Below are 17,642 nucleotides of genomic sequence, written 5' to 3'. Positions count from 1 at the left end.
TTGCTGTCAAACAATAAGTTTTTCCAAATTTTTCAGGATTTCTAGCTCACAATAATGAGCACGTAGAAATGCTATCAAAATGTAGTGATACTAACTAAAGCAGTAGCAAGCAGAACAATAAAAGCAACAATAGACACACGTTGTTCCTATGTATAATAAAAGGAATGCAAAAGAATGCAGAAGCTTAGGTCACTATTATCAAGGTAAAGATCCACTTAGGAAAGATTTTCTTTATTAGTGAAAATTATTATATCCTACTTTTCAATTCCTCATTAAGGAGGACAGATGACTAATGCTTACACAATTTTATTCTAAGAGGAATATCTATGGAAAGGTTACATAAAGATTAGGATCAGTTAAAGAAACATGCAATCATAAAACTAGTTAACCAAATGAAGAATTGAACAATAGCAAGATAATAAAATCAGAGAAAGAGGAAAACAAGCCAAAAACATGGTAGACCAAGAGATGTTGACAGCATATTGAAATGCAAATAGAGACCTGCCACCAAAAAGTCTTGTTATCCATCCTAGCAGATCCAACAGTAGTGGAATTGGAACAAGAATCTCTAGTTACAATCACAGTAGACAAATGGACTTATGAACAATTTCTTAAATATCTGGTTCCTAAATCATTCAAGTCTTCATAGATGAAAACTACCATTTGGAATTACGTTTGGAAATGAACTGGCTAACAAGTGTACATTTGTTAACCACTTACTATATAATTCTACAATTATTTGTATTTTTTCCTGAAATTCAGTCAAATGATGTCTGAGAAGATGTGCTGCCTTCTCTTATTTTTTACAAAGAAATGGAATACTTGTGGAACACAGAAATCAGTTATGGATATATTTCAGTAACATAACAGGTTACGTTCTCTTGTTCACTGAACTGACAGTACAGAATTTTGTCCTTTTTCTGTCGCCACTTGAATATGAATACGGACGATATATGACTAATGCTAACACATTTTAAGTTCTAAGAGGAATATCTGTTGAAAGGTTACATTAGAATGAAATTCTATATAAATTTCCAGTTTTTTAAAAAATGTATTTGTTGTATCCAGTTGTTATATTGTTGAATTTTATGGGCTTTAAATTACTTGCAACTAATTTTTAATTCCATTTGTTTGAATTAGTTTAGTCAAAGTATGATATCTGTATACTCCTCCTGAGTAGGTGCTGGCAGGAATCTAGTATCACAGGTATTTCTTGCAAAAGTCTAGTGTACTTTTCTGGACAGATGTATTTTTTCCAATTGTATTCCTTCACATTTCTTTGCACATCAAAAAGGTCAGATCAGAATATTAATGGAAACAATAAATACACATATCTGCAATTAATTGTAAAGTTATTTGCTCCCAAAGAAAACTCCAGGAAAAAACACTGGTTTCAAAGCGAGTCCCAGTGGGTCGTAATAACAGTTACTGTTGGATTCGAAGCAGGAACTGGATCCTACCACTCTCTGCTCTGCTCAGTCCAGTCAAGATGATGCCTGAGTCCCATGCTTGTGTTCATTCCAGAATTTATAAGAAGCAGCCTTTGCAGCTGCTTACCCAGTCTCATTTTCCCATTTATTTTAATCTTGTTTCAGGCTTTGATTAACCTCTTGAAGTGACTAAACAAGTCAGTGTGTTTACAAAACTGATTGTGTAAACAGATCAGTTGAATTAAGATAAGAGGCTGTTAATCAAGATATATAAGACTAGCAAGTTTAGTTTTGGCCACACAGTGCTTCTTGTTCACATTTAAATTCCGAACTCTTTTGAGTGCTTCTTTACATGAAAGAAATGCTGTGTCACAGACATCTAAGGGTGGTCTTAAGTACAGTTTTAATAGCAAAGGAGCCTGTGGCTGAGAGACACTGGACCCCTTCCTCCACCCACATCTGACTTCCCTAGAACATCTGACTTGTGCTCTGCACGTTTCTTTCAATGGAGTGCAATATCCAAATTAATTATGCTGGGAGGAATAGCAAAGCTTGGAATCATTATTTTTTGGGAGAGTAGTTTCAAGGGGTGGGTGATAATTTAGCACTGCTCAGTCATGTAGCCCTTTTGCTGCAGAGACAAGATCATTCACTGTAACACAGAAATACCAATTTTACATATTTATGCTAGATACAGATTTGAAACCAAGGACCTGTTGCTCTTATATCTAGTTTTTTTTAAAACTTTTATTGCACCTGGAACATTTTGCTAGAAAATAGATAGGTTGCTCCACATAATAGTAAAATGATAATTACAGGGCACATTTGAGGTAAAAAGAGTTTTTTACTTTGTAAGCTACCATTTCAAGAGAGTTCGATGGTGTTTTACTTGACCCTTGGCTGGTACAGTATAGCTAACCTCGCTCCCATAAATGGTTTTGACAAATCTTAGTAGCACAAGCTCCCTTGGTACCACTTATGGATAGACTAGAAAAATAAACCTAATCATTAAGATATTTTGTTACTTTTCAAGACTTTTTTTTTGTTATGAAGTGATTTCCTTAGTCATAATAATCTGCTCAACAAATGGGAGAACATATTCTGAGCTAAATTGCTAGAGAAAACCTTTAAAATCTATGAAGCATTTCAACATGCTTTAAAATAATAAAAGGATCCATTGATATTAAATGAACCATTCTTTTTTTAACTATGAAGTACAGAAATATATTTTCCCCATTTGTACAATTTGTCATGCCAATCAGGCAAGTCTGCATTTTGAAAATGTTTTGAAGAAACTGGACACTCCATTGATACTCTTCATTGCCCTGAGCATGGGATTATTCTGGAGAAAATTACCCCAGATTTCTAGCCTCAGGTTGTCTTTAACAGTGGCACCGGCTATCAAATAGCATATTCCAAAATGATGAGTATTTTCACATTTGCAGAGAGGTACCAATTAACCAGATCATATAAACAGTTTCATAGTGGGAACTTCGCCAAAATATCCTTGGTTTATACAACTGGGCGGTAATATACACTTTCTATACACTACACACTTACTATACATCAGGATTGGACACCATGACCAAGGATATGACCTCCTTGGTCATTTTCTTTTTTTGTACCCTGTGGGATCTTCCAACTGATACCATTGAAATTGGTACCCAAAGTGCATCATTGATATTGAATGTCAGTGGGGAAAAGCCAGAAAATGGTTCATTTAAATGGGTTTTCATGGTTTGACACTAAAAGTCAGCATCAAACTTGAAGCCCATCCTACATATATTTTGGAGGCTATACCTACTGCTTATATCATACAGATATTGAGACTGGGTGCCATGGTATCTACTTTTCACACTGTATAACAAATTAGTGAATTTAGCTTTCTCCTAAAACTAATTTTTAAAAGCTTATGTTATGTTTTAATATCTGGGGGAGCAGATATTAAAGTTATGAAGTTATGTGAATGATTTAAAAAAGGAGCAGGATTATTTTCTTTCCTGTGCCCCAAACACATGTGTAGAAAAAAAGAAAATATAATAATCCCATTCTGTAAAAACACTATTATCAAGACAATGATTTTATAAGATGTGCCTATTAAGGCAGTTTCTACTGCTTAGTTTAAGATTCTCAAGCCAGAGATTGTTTAATGAAATAATATGCAGTCCCTAAACTTCAGTTTTAGCAAGAAGTTACCAGATCTAGATGGTTCCCTTTGATTTCCCAAATACACAGTTAAACTGTCTCCTGTAAGTTTATTATCAGATATGGAACGGAGTACCTTATGCAAATCTGTATGTCTTCTGATTTAAAAATAGAAATTGAAGGCTACAAAAGCATTTCCAAGTACAGTTAAAGAAATGCAACACATAAATGCCTGTGGCAGACTGTTCTTTGAAATTATCCCCACTAAATTACAATCATGTACTTTCAACTCTCTGTAGTTAAACTTCTAGTTTTATTTATTCCAGATGCATTTACTTCATGTAAATCCAGACTTTTCTGGAAGTAGTAGCTGTTTTACAGGTCTCAAGGACCTACAAACTCAAGGACCTACAGACAGAAAGTAAAGTGAAAATTTTCTTAGGTTTTGTTCGCAGGACATCAATTGGTGAATGCTTCTCATGCTATCTTGGAAGGGAATAAAAGAGATGATGAAAGTATTGGTATTTTAAAGCATTTAAAAATAAATCCTGAATAGGAAATGGAGTCAAATTAGAATATCAGTCAGAATACTTATGCCCTATGATTTTGAGGTCATGCATGAAGGGCTGTTTTTTAATTTTTAAATGCCACGAATTCAACTTTTTAAAATGATGGGTTAATATTTTGTGAAAATGCCAAAAAAGAAAAATAAATCATTGCCCCTGTGTCTCTGCACTTTGTTGTTGTTGTTTAGTCGTTTTAGTCATGTCCGACTCTTTGTGACCCCATGGACCAGAGCACGCCTTCTCCTCTTGCCCTCACACTTTTTCAACATCAGGGTCTTTTCCAGGGAATCTTCTCTTCTCATGAGATGGCCAAAGTATTGGAGCCTCAGCTTCAGGATCTGTCCTTCCAGTGAGCACTCGGGGTTGATTTCTTTCAAAATGGATAGGTTTTGTTCTCCTTGCAGTCCAGGGGACTCTCAAGAATCTCTTCCAGCACCACAATCCAAAAGCATCTGTTCTTTGGTGGTCAGCCTTCTTTATGGTCCAGCTCTCACTTCCATACATCGCTACTGGAAAACCATAGCTTTGATTATGTGGACCTTTGTCGGCAAGGTGAGGTCTCTGCTTTTTAAGATGCTGTCTAGATTTGTCATCACTTTCCTCCCAAGAAGCAGGCGTCTTATAATTTCGTGGCTGCTATCACCATATGCAGAGATCATGGAGCCCAAGAAGGTAAACTTTGTCACTGCCTCCATATCTTCCTCTTCTATTTGCCAGGAGGTGATGGGACCAGTGGCTATGATCTTATTTTTTTTTTGATGTTCAGCTTCAGCCCATTTTTGTGCTCTCCTCTTTCACCCTCATTAAGAGGTTCTTTAAGTCCTCCTTACTTTCTGCCATCAGAGTGGTATCATCTGCATATTGGAGGTTGTTGATATTTCTTCTGGCAATCTTAATTCCGGTTTAGGATTCCTCCAGTCCGGCCTTTCGCATGATGTATTCTGCATATAAGTTAAATAAGCAGGGAGACAATATACAGCCTTGTCGTACTCCTTTCATATTTTGAACCAATCAGTTGTTCCATATCCAGTTCTAACTGTTGTTTCCTGTCACACATATATATTTCTCAGGAGATAGATAAGGTGGTCAGGCACTCCCATTTCTTTAAGAACTTGCCATACTTTGCTGTGGTCCACACAGTCAAAGGCTTTTGCATAGTCAATAAAGCAGAAGTAGATGTTTTTCTGGAACTCTCTGGCTTTCTCCGTGTGCACTTATTGGTATCTAAATGAGCATGTTTTGTGGCCAGTATTTCACATTTAAAGTTCTAGCATATTGTTCTCAGTATTTCATGTTTAAAGCTCTAGAATTGTGTTTTCATTATTAGTGATCTGCACTGAGCAACTTTCTGCCTCCCAAGCTTTCCTTTTAAAACTCATCAAAATCATTTGGATTCAGATGGTGCTGCTAGTCAGTTTTCTGCTTTGTGTTGTTCTCTGGCTTGATATAATAAGAGAAACTCATTGCTTTTTGATATGAGATGGTTGTCCTATCTATTACAGCTTAATATGTATGCTGTCTTTTTGACTTGCTGAAGAAGATGCATAAGTTCAAGTTGATACTTCAGCCCCAAAAGGGCACCCAGCAGCAGTCTCTGCAGTTTCATATTTATTTTGCAAAATAAAAATGTTGCAAGCAATACTCTGGACAGTATTCTCTGTGAATGGTTGTTATGTTCCTGTCTCCATTTTTGTTACAGTCTTGTTGGCACATTTTGTAGAGTTTTCATGTCAAGATTTTTAAGTACAAATTCAGCAACACTTCTGCTTCTATAGCAATATGTTCTTATAATGCTTTCTTTTAAATTGGACAGGCTACAGTGAGAAATTCCTTCCTTCCTTCACAGTATCAATAGGAAATGCACAATATCCATGTGGCCAGATAAAGAACATAAGTTTGTTTCCTACTCATACTTCTTACAATTCCAGTTGTTCAAAACTTATAGTCCAGAATCATAGAACATGACCAGACATTACATTCATGCTCAAATACAGACTAGAAAATTGAGAGCCTTCTGGGGGGCAGGAGAGAAATAGAGGAACAAAAAAGAAAGTCGTAGTAGAGGACACTTTCATAATCTTAAAAATAACACCCGTGTTTGCTATTTCACTTTAAACTTTTATTCTATCTTTTAAAGTCATGGGTGAAAAAAAGAGACAAATCTTCAGTCTCTAATGGCAGTCTCGTAAACTATCTACTTCTGTTGTGAAAACCACTATATAGTGGTGCCTCGCTTAACAACGATAATCAGTTCCAGGAAAATCGCCGTTAAGCAAAAACATCGTAAAGCGAAAATAAAAACCCCATTGAAACCTGTTCAATGCGTTCCAATGGGGTAAAAACTCACTGTCCAGCGAAGACCCTCCATATGGCGGCCATTGTCGCTGCCTGTATAGTGAGGAATCAGTCCCTAAACACAGCAGGGAGCCATTTTAATCACCCGGTGCCCATTTTGAAACCGCCGATCAGCTGTTCAAAAAACATCGTTTCGCGAAGAATCAGTTCCCGTAGCAGGGAACCAATCATCGCAAAGCGAAATTCCCCCATTCAGACCATAGCTTTGTAATCGCAATTGCGATCGCAAAAAGATTGCGGGGCAATTGTAAAGCGAGGCACCACTATACAGAAAAAATCCTTCTAGGAAGAGAAAGATTCGCATCCGTTCATTGTAAATAAATGTGAAGCATCATCCACTTTTAAAATGGATAGCAATGTGATTCATATACAGTATATATTAGGGGTGTGTGTGTGTGTGTGTGTGTGTGTGTGTGTGTGTGTGTGTGTGTGTGTGTGTGTGTGTGTGTGTGTGTGTGTGTGTGTGTGTGTGTGTGTGTGTGTGTGTGTGTGTGTGTGTGTGTGTGTGTGTGTAAGAAAATGAGACAACCATTATCTGTGTTTTATGGCTTGCAGGCAATCAGCCCGAAGAACGGATTGGGATATTGCTTTTATTAGATAGGACAGAGGGTTTAGTGAAAAAAGATTTCTTTAAAGCTGCCACAGTGCCTAATATGATAAGGAATTATAGGCAATAGCCACCACTGCTGATTGTGGTTCAACTGCCATGGTCTGAGGAATAAAAAATGGCAAAATAGCTCTCATAAAGGAAAAGCAACTTTCTCTTGGCCTTTCTAACCCCACTCTCATCCCCACTGGGTTTTCTGTTTCCTCCTGCTGCCCTTCTACCTCCTCCTTAGCCCACATCACCACCTACTTCTCATTCTAGTCCTCAAAATTGTATATAGACAGTCTGTGGTTGAACACAGCCTTGAGTCAACTTGTGGTTGGGGAACAAGCCAACTTCAAACTATAGTTTCTAATTCTGGCTTCTTTAACTGAAAACTATAGTTGTGATTAACTGGTGCTTTGGGCTATGGACATAACAGCAACATAAAAAGAAAAGCTCTGTGGCTCATGGTTGATAACCTTAACTATTTTTTTTTCAGGCAGGCTAAATCTATTTTTGCCACTCAACCTAGGAATGTGCAACTACAATTGTCACTGTAATATATATAGTATTTTATACCCACTTTGAAATGGATTAAGGTATTTCTGATTTGTTTTAAAAAAATCTTGCCCCTCTATGTCCTTTCTGTCCTGCATGTCCTTTCATTTTCTGGCATTCGCAATGTTTTCTTTACCTTTGCGTAAAGCTTTTACTTACGGGACATGGACTTTTTGTCTTGTTACATGGGGGAAGAAAAGGAGGAGAAAAGAAGACTCCCCTTGTAAGGTACATCACTACTGTATTCCTCCAATTTCAGTATCATAACTATTCTGTACATTCTAGAAACCCCACTAAATGTGGTGCATTACATGTGTGACAGGCCTACAAAGGGATACTCCAGAAGCTGCTCCCAAGCAGCTTCCCTCCTCATGAACACATTAGATGATTTTCATAGTTACAAGAGTTCATAGACACCTAGCTCATAATAGAGACTCAATCCTGCTTGTGATGTGTGGCTGCATTAAAAACAGAGTCAGCCATTTGCCTTGTCCGGCTTGGACTAAATTTGAAAAACAGCTCTAACTCCTGTATTCCCTTCTGTTTCCTTCCTCTTCTTTACCTTCTGATTTTCTTTGTCACCTCCATTTCCCCTGCCAGCCAGAATGAAGCTGAGATAGGCAAGTTTGCCCTTTGCTAATTAGACAAGCAGTTAGGGAGTCACTCACTCACTTAAAGCCATAAAAGCGCTGAGGAATATTTTTCAACAGCTTGTATATTAAGCAAAGTTTTATTTTGATATTTGGCAAAAATCATAGAACTTAAAAACACCAGCAGATAAGAAAAGCAAATGATCCTAGCATTGCCATTTTCTACCAAAGAAAACATACATGGGGTTATCATCCTCTCCCTATATGAAAATAACTTAGCTTTAATGTCCCCTTGCATGTGCAATATTGGAAAATGAATAAAACCCTATGGTGCTTTATAGTGCTTGCTTACTTCTTCAGGCAAAATTCCAAATGATGTCTTATGTGTCATGCCTGAATAAGCAATAAGGGCTGAATGTTATATAGGACATGTGTTGATTTTAGCTGGAGGAATAATCTGATAATTAGCTACAGTAAATTAAGACAAGATCCTATCTACTTTCATTCGAGTTATTAATGCAAACCAAAAATCTGTCTACAAGAGTCTTTAAAGTGGATCATCGGGTTAATTTTTTTTTTAGTGAAGCTTAATCTGGATAATCCTATCATAAGGAGTGATTTGTTTTAGCAGGGAGAAAGTTGCATTACATTGGAAATCATAACTCAGAATATACACCAAGATCTCATACTGGTTCACTTAAGGGACAACATGATCAGAAAAATTCAGATCACGAGAGAATCAGCAATTATTGTTCTGATTAACTCAGAGACAAAATACAGTGGTGCCTCGCATAACGATGTTAATTGGTTCCAGAAAAAAAAACGTTATGTGAAAACATCGTTATGGGAAGCACCATTACCCATAGGAATGCATTGAAAACCGGTTAATCCGTTCCAACTGGAACGGATTATCCGGTTTTTTCCCTCCCCCCCGCGGCTTGGATCTGACCCATGGCGGCTACCTCAGCCATGGCTGGACTCCCTAGAGTCCGGCCATGGCTGGGGTAGCCGCTGCGGTTACCCTTTAAGCGGCGGAGACAGGCTGGGGGGTGGATCGGGGAGCTTGAAGCCTCTCCGCGCCGCCTACCCAGCCCGTTCTCAGACACCTAGGTGTCCGAGAACGGGCTGGGTAGGCGGCGGGGGAGGCTTTAAGCGGCGGGGACAGGCTGGGGGGTGAATCGGGAAGCTTGAAGCCTCCCAGCGCTGCTTACCCAGGCCGTTCCCGGACTTCCAGAAGTCCGGGAACGGCCGGGGTAGGCGGCGCGGAGAGGCTTCAAGCTCCCCGGTTCACCCCCCAGCCTGTTCTCCAATGCCGGTAGCCTCCCCGCGCCGCCTACCCAGGCTGTTCTCGGACACCTAGGTGTCTGAGAACGGGCTGGGTAGGCGGCGCAAGGAGGCTTTAAGCGGCAGGGACAGGCTGGGGGGTGAATCGGGAAGCTTGAAGCCTTCCCGCGCTGCTTACCCAGGCTGTTCCCGGACTTCCGGAAGTCCGGGAATGGCCGGGGTAGGCGGCGCGGAGAGGCTTCAAGCTTCCCGGTCCACCCCCCAGCCTGTCCCCGGAGCTCGGAAGGGAATTGTCGGCAGGGGACGGTGGCTTCGGGGTCCTTCCGAGGCCGCAGCCCACTGCCAACATTTTCCACCAGCTGAGCAGCGGGGCTTCAAAGCTCCCGCCGCTCAGCTGGGGGAAAATGGTGCCTATGGGGAAAAATCGCAAAGCGATTTTTCCCCATAGGCAAGATCGTTGTGCGATCGCAAAAGCGATGGCAACAAAGCCATCGCTATGCGATTTTTTCGTTAAACGGGGCACTCGTTAAGCGAGGCACCACTGTACTGACTGACTGCACCTGAAAAACGGAACAACAATCAGAAACAGATTTCTGATTAGTTTGGTAGATCAGATTATCAAGTATTTTTACCTCTATTCTTTTTGTACAAATTACCTACTTGTATTTTTGTTCAAATGTAGCCTCTGCTATTAATACATAGCTTTAACCAAACCAGTTTCACTCTCTCACTACCTGCAGTACGGGAACAATGCTATTTCATTCTTGTCTTTCCTTTGTTATGTACTCTTATGTGTCATTATTAGCTCCTAACTAGTGTTACTGATATGTTTTCCAAGTTTAACCCTCAAATTCATGTCATGTATTACAAGGCCATGTTCCATGTTTTTACTAATTGAGTTTTATGATTTCTTGATCTTACTCTTTTGTCTTAGTTCTGTTATGGTCATCCTATTGATGCCAGAAATTCTTAGCAATTCTTGTTTTACTTTGTTACTGGTTTGTTTAAGGATCTGTGGCTTCCAAAAGATGAAACAGATCACTGAAAAGGCAGAAACAGAAAGCTTGGATAATCAGTCATTAAAAAAGGAAATTCTTTAATTACGGAGCAACTCTCAAAGTTTACAAATGGTCTTGCTTTGTTTTCTTATTGGTGTTTAGGCCTCAAAAACCAGATTCTTTTGAAATCTGAATCCTCAAATACAAAAATTTGCCTGAAATGTGTCTCTACAACACCAATATGCCTTCAGCACTAATGTCAGGTTATCTACACTGTCTGTTTCTACTCAGAGTGGCTGAAAAAGAAATGGACTTCTGAAAATATTTTTTTAAAATAGGAAGATGCTTCAAGAGTCTGAGTTTAAGGGATGATCTGCTGACTTGCCCGTTGCTATGTGGTCTACCTTTTTTCATTAGCCACATGGAAAATGACAGATTCCTCCTGTTCAGATAGCACATTTTCCCTTTAGGAAGAGGAATGAAATGGAAACACCATTAAAAGGCCCTGTTCTACACATATCCACAAAACTCACATCACATAATGATAGGCACTAAACAGAGCTGTCTCCAAATAAATGAGTGGATAAATAATGCTATAAAGAAAGGAAGGACTTTCTAGAAGGACATCTAGACCCAAGCAATTTACAGCTTTTAAAGGTCATAACTATCAAGATTTCTATGAAAAGATCTCTAAGGCAGCAATTTTATGTATACTTACCAGGGAGCAAGTCCTGTTGAATCCTGTGCTTCTCACTTCTAGTAGACCATATTTAGGTTTTTGCTGCATAAGTGTTGCTGAAAACATATTTAGCTATTAGAATGGCAATGGAGCATGGCAGAGAGTGAAAAAGAATTATTCTACCTTCCATGTTTGCTATCTCAAGATTCTGTGTCAGGGATATATGTGAAATAATTCCAAAGGCTTTCTCTAATGTTCTCCTTATACAAATCTGACTTCGGGAACAAAAATAAGAGTTTTGTTTTTTGTAGGAAGAGATATAGTTGAAACGGAGGTACATTTTTAAAATCGAAATTATATTACAGGAATGTCCATTGTCCTGCAGTTATTATATTTCGTCACAGAACACAGTAACCTGTCTCTACCAGCTTTTCTCTGGATCTAGGCTCTAAATCATAAATTGCTTTTGTGGTAATAGTATTTTCTAACAATTTATAATGTACCTAATTTCTATTTCTCTAGGATGCTCCTGATGCATTGTTTCACATCCTACCTGCTCCTCTTCCTACCATTTAACTCTTGGACACAGAAATTGCCTACAAGAGATGAAGAACTTTTTCAGATGCAGATTCATGACAAAACCTTCTTCCATGACTCATCAGTACTCCCAGATGGAGCTGAAGTCAGTAGCTATCTCTTCAGGGAAACACCTAAAAGGTATTTGGATTTACTAAACTTCTGGGACAAAAGTGGCAAGCAGAGTTGTAGGAGTCTACAGACTGGAATATTTTCCCTCTGTGAAATATACAGGCACAGACACACAGACATACGCACATAGAGAACAAGCATAAAAAGGATGGTCTGATTGATAAAAAAAGATACAAACAACCCACCTGAAGTTTCTGATGTTTAGGTTTTTACAAAGAAGTAATTATTTTGTACCTCAAAGATCTGATTTTGTTGTGCTTTTGCAAATTTTGAGAAATGAAGGAATTTGTTTTACATGCTTGAGATGGGCATGACTTCCCTTTTCTCTCTTTTTCTAATTTCTAAGGTATCAAAGGGACTAGAAAGAATTTCCCCACCCCATGCCATTGTGACATATTTTTCACCTTCCCTGGAGGGCACATCTGCAGTCTTGAATTCATATAGCTTATTTACATATTTTCTAAAACTTTCCATCCACCATAGCTTGTAATTATATCTGTATGCTGACTTTTTCATAGCAAGTGGATGTGAAGGGAGGGAGATAAGACTGGGCCCAAAAGTGATGGGGAAGAGAGAAGACATTTTAAAAAGCCTGAGAAGGACTGACCAGAGGAAGGGACTATCCTGCAAGTGTGGGCATCTTGGGGAAAGGTGCACCTCAGCTACTTTGACCAGATGTTTGCAGATTGTGGCACTTGAGGGTCAGGTGGCTAGGCCTAATGGCCCCAAAAAACCCAGGGCAGCTTGGCAACATTAAAAATATGAGTATGCAGATTCTCTCCTTTAACTTGCACAGTTTATACTGGCATTACTAAATTTTATGCCTTAGTAATAAAGCGGTGGCCTCATTTTTTATCTGTATTCTGTATCAGGCTCTTCCTTCTTGACACAATTTATCTATGATCAGATATTTCACATAGAGGCTGTAATCCTACACCTACTTAGGATTTGCTTCTGGGTAGACCTGTATAGATTGTGCATAAACAGAAGTAGTAAATAAACAGTGTAACAAACAGCACCTGTCATTTGATTGACCTCAGACAAAGCTTTGAATTAAATATATGTTGGTTGTTTTTAACGTATACTATCATGTGTTCATTAATGTTTCTGCAGGTTTTTTGTTGTTGTTGAGGAAGACAATACACCCTTAGCAGTTACAGTAACTCCTTGTGATGCTCCTTTGGAATGGAAACTGAGTTTGCAGGAGCTCCTGGAAGAATCCAGTGGAGAAGGCTCAGGTAAAGAAAAGAAAAAAAACCAAGATAACATTCTGCGGTGTAACAGATATGAATCAGTAGTAGTGATAGTGCCTTAAATGGCAATTTGGAAACATTTTTTGGGGAAGGACTACACAGTTATACTCCAGCAAAGCAACATTTTCCAGCTGATTCAAAGGTTTCTTGGCAGATCCTGATTTAAAGAACAGTATATGATAAATTACAGCCTGGCTTCTATGGTAAAATTACTAACCCCTGAGAAAAAATAAGACTGATGGCTGAAAATTCTGAACCTTTGCAAGCAGCAAAAGGTGAAGGAGATTGTAGGCAGGCATAGGAGAAACAGAAGCTCCAGGCTGCCTTTTTCCACCAGTTGCTTAGCTCTGTGTATCTTTGTGCCAAACTATATGTGACAGTAAGCATGTCATTTCCCCCGTGCTTTTTGTTTTTCCTTTACTAAATAGGAAATGGAGGAGGTCCCACCTCAGAATCCTTACAATTTATATCTATTATTTATGACATTTATTAAGAGGTACTGATGACAATATTGAAGGTTTTAAGGGAAGACTGAATGTGAATCCAGCATACAAAGCTTGATAAAAGAAATTATAGTCTCAGATGCCCTTAATTCAATTTTCTATGATAACGAAATACATGACTAGGCAAAGCAACCTTGAATGAGGGCAGTAGGCAACAATGAGACAGATCTGCTACATCATCTGTATCTCTTCTGACTTGCACTGGTCAAGGCAGGAGGAACAGGAATAGTTTTTGCACAGACTGGTGGAGCCATGCGTTTTTTTTTTTCTTATCTAATAGCAATGGAGTATAAGAATTACCAATTCTATGAGTTGCATTGCTCATGAGCCTAGATTAAACTGTCTGGGAAATGAAGTAGCTTTGAATGCATCAGATTCAAAATGGTCTTTTCCTAGCCATCAGAATTGTGTGTTGTTTTGTAATGCTTGCAGTTTCTGTCTCCTGACTGGGTGTAACAAACCCCCTATTATGGAAGAACTCCCTTCACTGTGGTGTTACTTTTCACTAGCAGATGCACACCAATGCACTAACCTTTCCAACTGTCACCATCAGAGTTGTGTGTGTTACAATGGCAATCTTATTTTCCTTTATATTAGCATACTATAAGCAGGCCTATTAGAGTGGAGTTGGCATGTGAGGCACATGAAATGGGTATCTTGAAAATGCAATGTGTTGTTAACGATGTGTTTCCTCTCTGACATGCACCTTTTTCTGAAAATCTTCTCATGTGTCTTCCAGGTGAGCCAGAACCACTTGAACAACAGAAACAACAGATTATCAGTGAAGAAAGCACAGAGTTGTTCTCCTACAGAGGAAATGATGTTGAGTATTATGTGTCCTCTAGCTCATCTTCTGGCTTGTACCAGCTAGAACTCCTGTCGACGGAGAAAGATACACACTTCAAAGTATATGCCACAACCACTCCAGAGTCAGATCAACCATATCCTGAACTGCCTTATGATCCAAGAGTTGATGTCACATCCCTTGGCCGCACAACTGTCACCCTGGCATGGAAACCAAGCCCTACAGCTTCATTATTAAAACAACCAATACAGTATTGTGTGGTCGTTAATAAAGAACACAATTTCAAAAGCCTCTGTGCTGTGGAAGCTAAACAAAGTGCGGATGATGCCTTTATGAGGGCTCCCAAACCTGGCTTGGACTTCAGCCCTTTTGATTTTGCCCATTTTGGATTTCCTTCCATTAGTAACTCTGGGAAAGAGCGCAGTTTCTTAAAATCATCACCAAAGTTTGGGCGGCAGAGTTATTCAAAGCCAAAAGTTGACCTGGAAAAGATATGCATTGGGAACAAGAACATTTTTACAGTGTCTGAACTGAAACCTGATACACAGTATTATTTTGACATATTTGCTGTAAATGTGAACACAAATATGAGCACTGCCTATGTTGGCACTTTTGCTAGAACCAAAGAAGAGGCCAAGCAGAAGACAGTTGATCTGAAAGATGGAAAAGTAACTGATGTCTTTATCAAGAGAAAAAGCTCTAAATTTTTGAGATTTGCCCCTGTTTCATCACATCAGAAGGTTACATTTTTTGTTCATTCATGCCTTGATGCTGTACAGATCCAAGTAAGAAGAGATGGAAAACTTCTCTTGTCTCAGAATGTAGAAGGTGTCCGTCAGTTCCAACTTAGAGGAAAGCCAAAAGCTAAATATCTCATTCGACTGAAAGGAAGTAAGAAGGGTGCTTCCATGTTGAAGATTCTGGCTACCACAAGGCCTAATAAGCAGTCATTTCCATCTCTTCCTGAAGACACAAGAATTAAAGCTTTTGATAAGCTGCGCACTTGTTCTTCAGTTACAGTGGCATGGCTTGGTACACAGGAAAGGAACAAATTTTGCATCTACAGAAAAGAGGTAGATGACAATTATAATGAGGAGCAAAAGAAAAGAGAACAAAATCAGTGTCTGGGGCCAGAGTTGAGGAAGAAATCAGAAAAAGTCCTCTGTAAATATTTCCATAGTCAAAATCTTCAAAAAGCAGTTACCACAGAGACAATTAAAGGCCTACAGCCCAACAAATCTTATCTTCTGGATGTTTATGTCATTGGACATGGAGGACACTCTGTCAAGTATCAAAGCAAATTGGTGAAAACAAGGAAATTCTGCTAGTGGCCTCTCATATAAAACTTAATGGAACATTAAGTATATGAACTGACTACTTATACAGCAGAGGCATTGTGAACTGTATCGGTACTATGTAGAGAGGATATTAACAATAACATCTATATTTATGTTTACAAAAATAATTGAAGGGACTGAGACTGGTGCTCTTTGTTGGTATCTGACAGTTGCATTGTGGTGGTCCACGTCTGACGCTCAGTAGATAACCAAGGTAGCAGGAAATATTGAAGGAACTTCCCTATTTTTGCTTCCATATTGCATGAAGTGCTTCTAAATTATTTTATTACTTCAAAGGCTGAAACAAGTCATTCAGTTACCTTGTTATTCTTATGCACAGGCACAAACAAAACTCCCACACAACCTCTATCTCTTTTCGTAGACTATAGAGTTATATAAATTATTTTATAAAGTCTTCTTTGAAATGTCTATGTTCCCATGATTGTAAACTATTAAAAATCTTTCTCTGTTAAACACAGATCTAAAATAAGTATTAACTGGACTACCCAAAAGTCATTTTTATTCATAATGTAAATTCCTATCTGTTTAATTTTTAAATGTTTAAATACTATATGTATTTCATGTACAAAGTTGTCAGACATTATATCCTTGTACATAAAATTAAAGTATTAGATTATAACTTCCTTTTCATTCTTAATGGTTCAATTAATAACTGTTTTCTGTGAGGAGGATAAACGCCTATATAGTTACACTCTTATTTTCCACTGATTCTAGTTAGGTTTATGTGCTTGTAATTATATTTTTGACTGTACCTAATTACTTAAGCTCTGAAGGATAGCAATACACAAATAACAAAAAGGCAAACACACATTTTAATACTGTTTATTTTCTACATTATAGAAGTCAATTTGCTTACAATTTAGGTATTTCTGAATGAAATTTATTCTGTTTTATGTGTTCCAAATACAGATGAATTGTAACTACTGCATATTGCCATTCTAAATTAGTCAAAGCAAAGCAAATTTCAGTGAATTCTAACTAAATGGCTTTCAATCAATTTTTAAAATGTTTCAGATATCAAAGTATTTTTTCCTTAATTTGAAATTGTGGTATTCTGACTATTTTCATATTGAGGTAGTGCAATTTTGAGCTATGATGAATGGGAAATTACCCAGGGTACAATTATTTAAATTGATTTAGCTACAAACTTTGTGGATACAATCCCTCATGTTTTTGACTGTGTATATGTGTTCAGTTTCTATTAGGCTCATTGCTTATAGATATTCTACTTCCATTTCATAATACACTTTGGACATAAAAGATCAAAGTGAAGCATTTTTAAGTCCCATTGATTTCAGGAGAAGAATTAAGCTCATCCTTATGTAGCACTCACTGATTTTAAAAAGTCTTGCCCAGAGCATGCCCTTTGTTATCAACAGCCTGGGTAAACTGAATGGTCCCAGGGTGCCAGTAAGAGGGATTGATGAACCATGGATAAGCATTTTATATCCAGAAAACCCTGGGAAGGGTTGCCATAAGTTGGAATTGCCTTCATTGCACATAATTATTATAGCAGTGTGAGCAAGATCCAAGAATGCAGGACATACCTGTTTCCAGGATCTTGGACCTACCTTGCATGCCTGGTTTTTATTCTGTCTCCCCATGTCCCCTAAATGTTTTGCACAACTGACCATTTCAGGCAGTTTCCCTTGGAATTGGGGGTAGGATTCTAGTCATGAATAAAATAAAATAAAACTAGTATTAAGCATACATTAAAACTTTATAGTTTAGTTCAAGGGAAAAGATATATACCATGCAAAGGACTTTGTATACACAGATATATGTGTACGTCTCAGAAAAAAATAGTTTAAATATCACTCA

At 38.2% G+C, this 17,642-nt stretch overlaps 1 protein-coding gene across 3 annotated transcripts in view; it reads left to right on the top strand.

Annotated features, from left to right (window-relative positions):
- Positions 1-16,444, top strand: part of NDNF (neuron derived neurotrophic factor) — a 39,853-nt gene extending 23,409 nt beyond the window's left edge. For 2 of the 3 annotated variants that reach the window (XM_078376636.1, XM_020781454.3), the window contains exons 2-5: positions 7,792-7,871; positions 11,717-11,911; positions 13,016-13,140; positions 14,398-16,444. In XM_078376636.1, the coding sequence (XP_078232762.1) occupies positions 11,718-11,911; positions 13,016-13,140; positions 14,398-15,791 (1,713 nt within the window). In that variant the 5' untranslated portion in view covers positions 7,792-7,871; position 11,717 and the 3' untranslated portion in view covers positions 15,792-16,444. The remainder of the gene's footprint in view (positions 1-7,791; positions 7,872-11,716; positions 11,912-13,015; positions 13,141-14,397) is intronic. The other variant, XM_020781453.3, reaches the window with a different exon arrangement.
- The last annotated feature ends 1,198 nt before the right edge of the window (positions 16,445-17,642 follow it).

The sequence above is a fragment of the Pogona vitticeps genome, chromosome 5, assembly GCF_051106095.1.
Source record: "Pogona vitticeps strain Pit_001003342236 chromosome 5, PviZW2.1, whole genome shotgun sequence".
In the NCBI taxonomy this organism is placed as follows: domain Eukaryota; kingdom Metazoa; phylum Chordata; class Lepidosauria; order Squamata; family Agamidae; genus Pogona; species Pogona vitticeps.
This window is presented reverse-complemented; position numbering and strand designations above follow the sequence as displayed.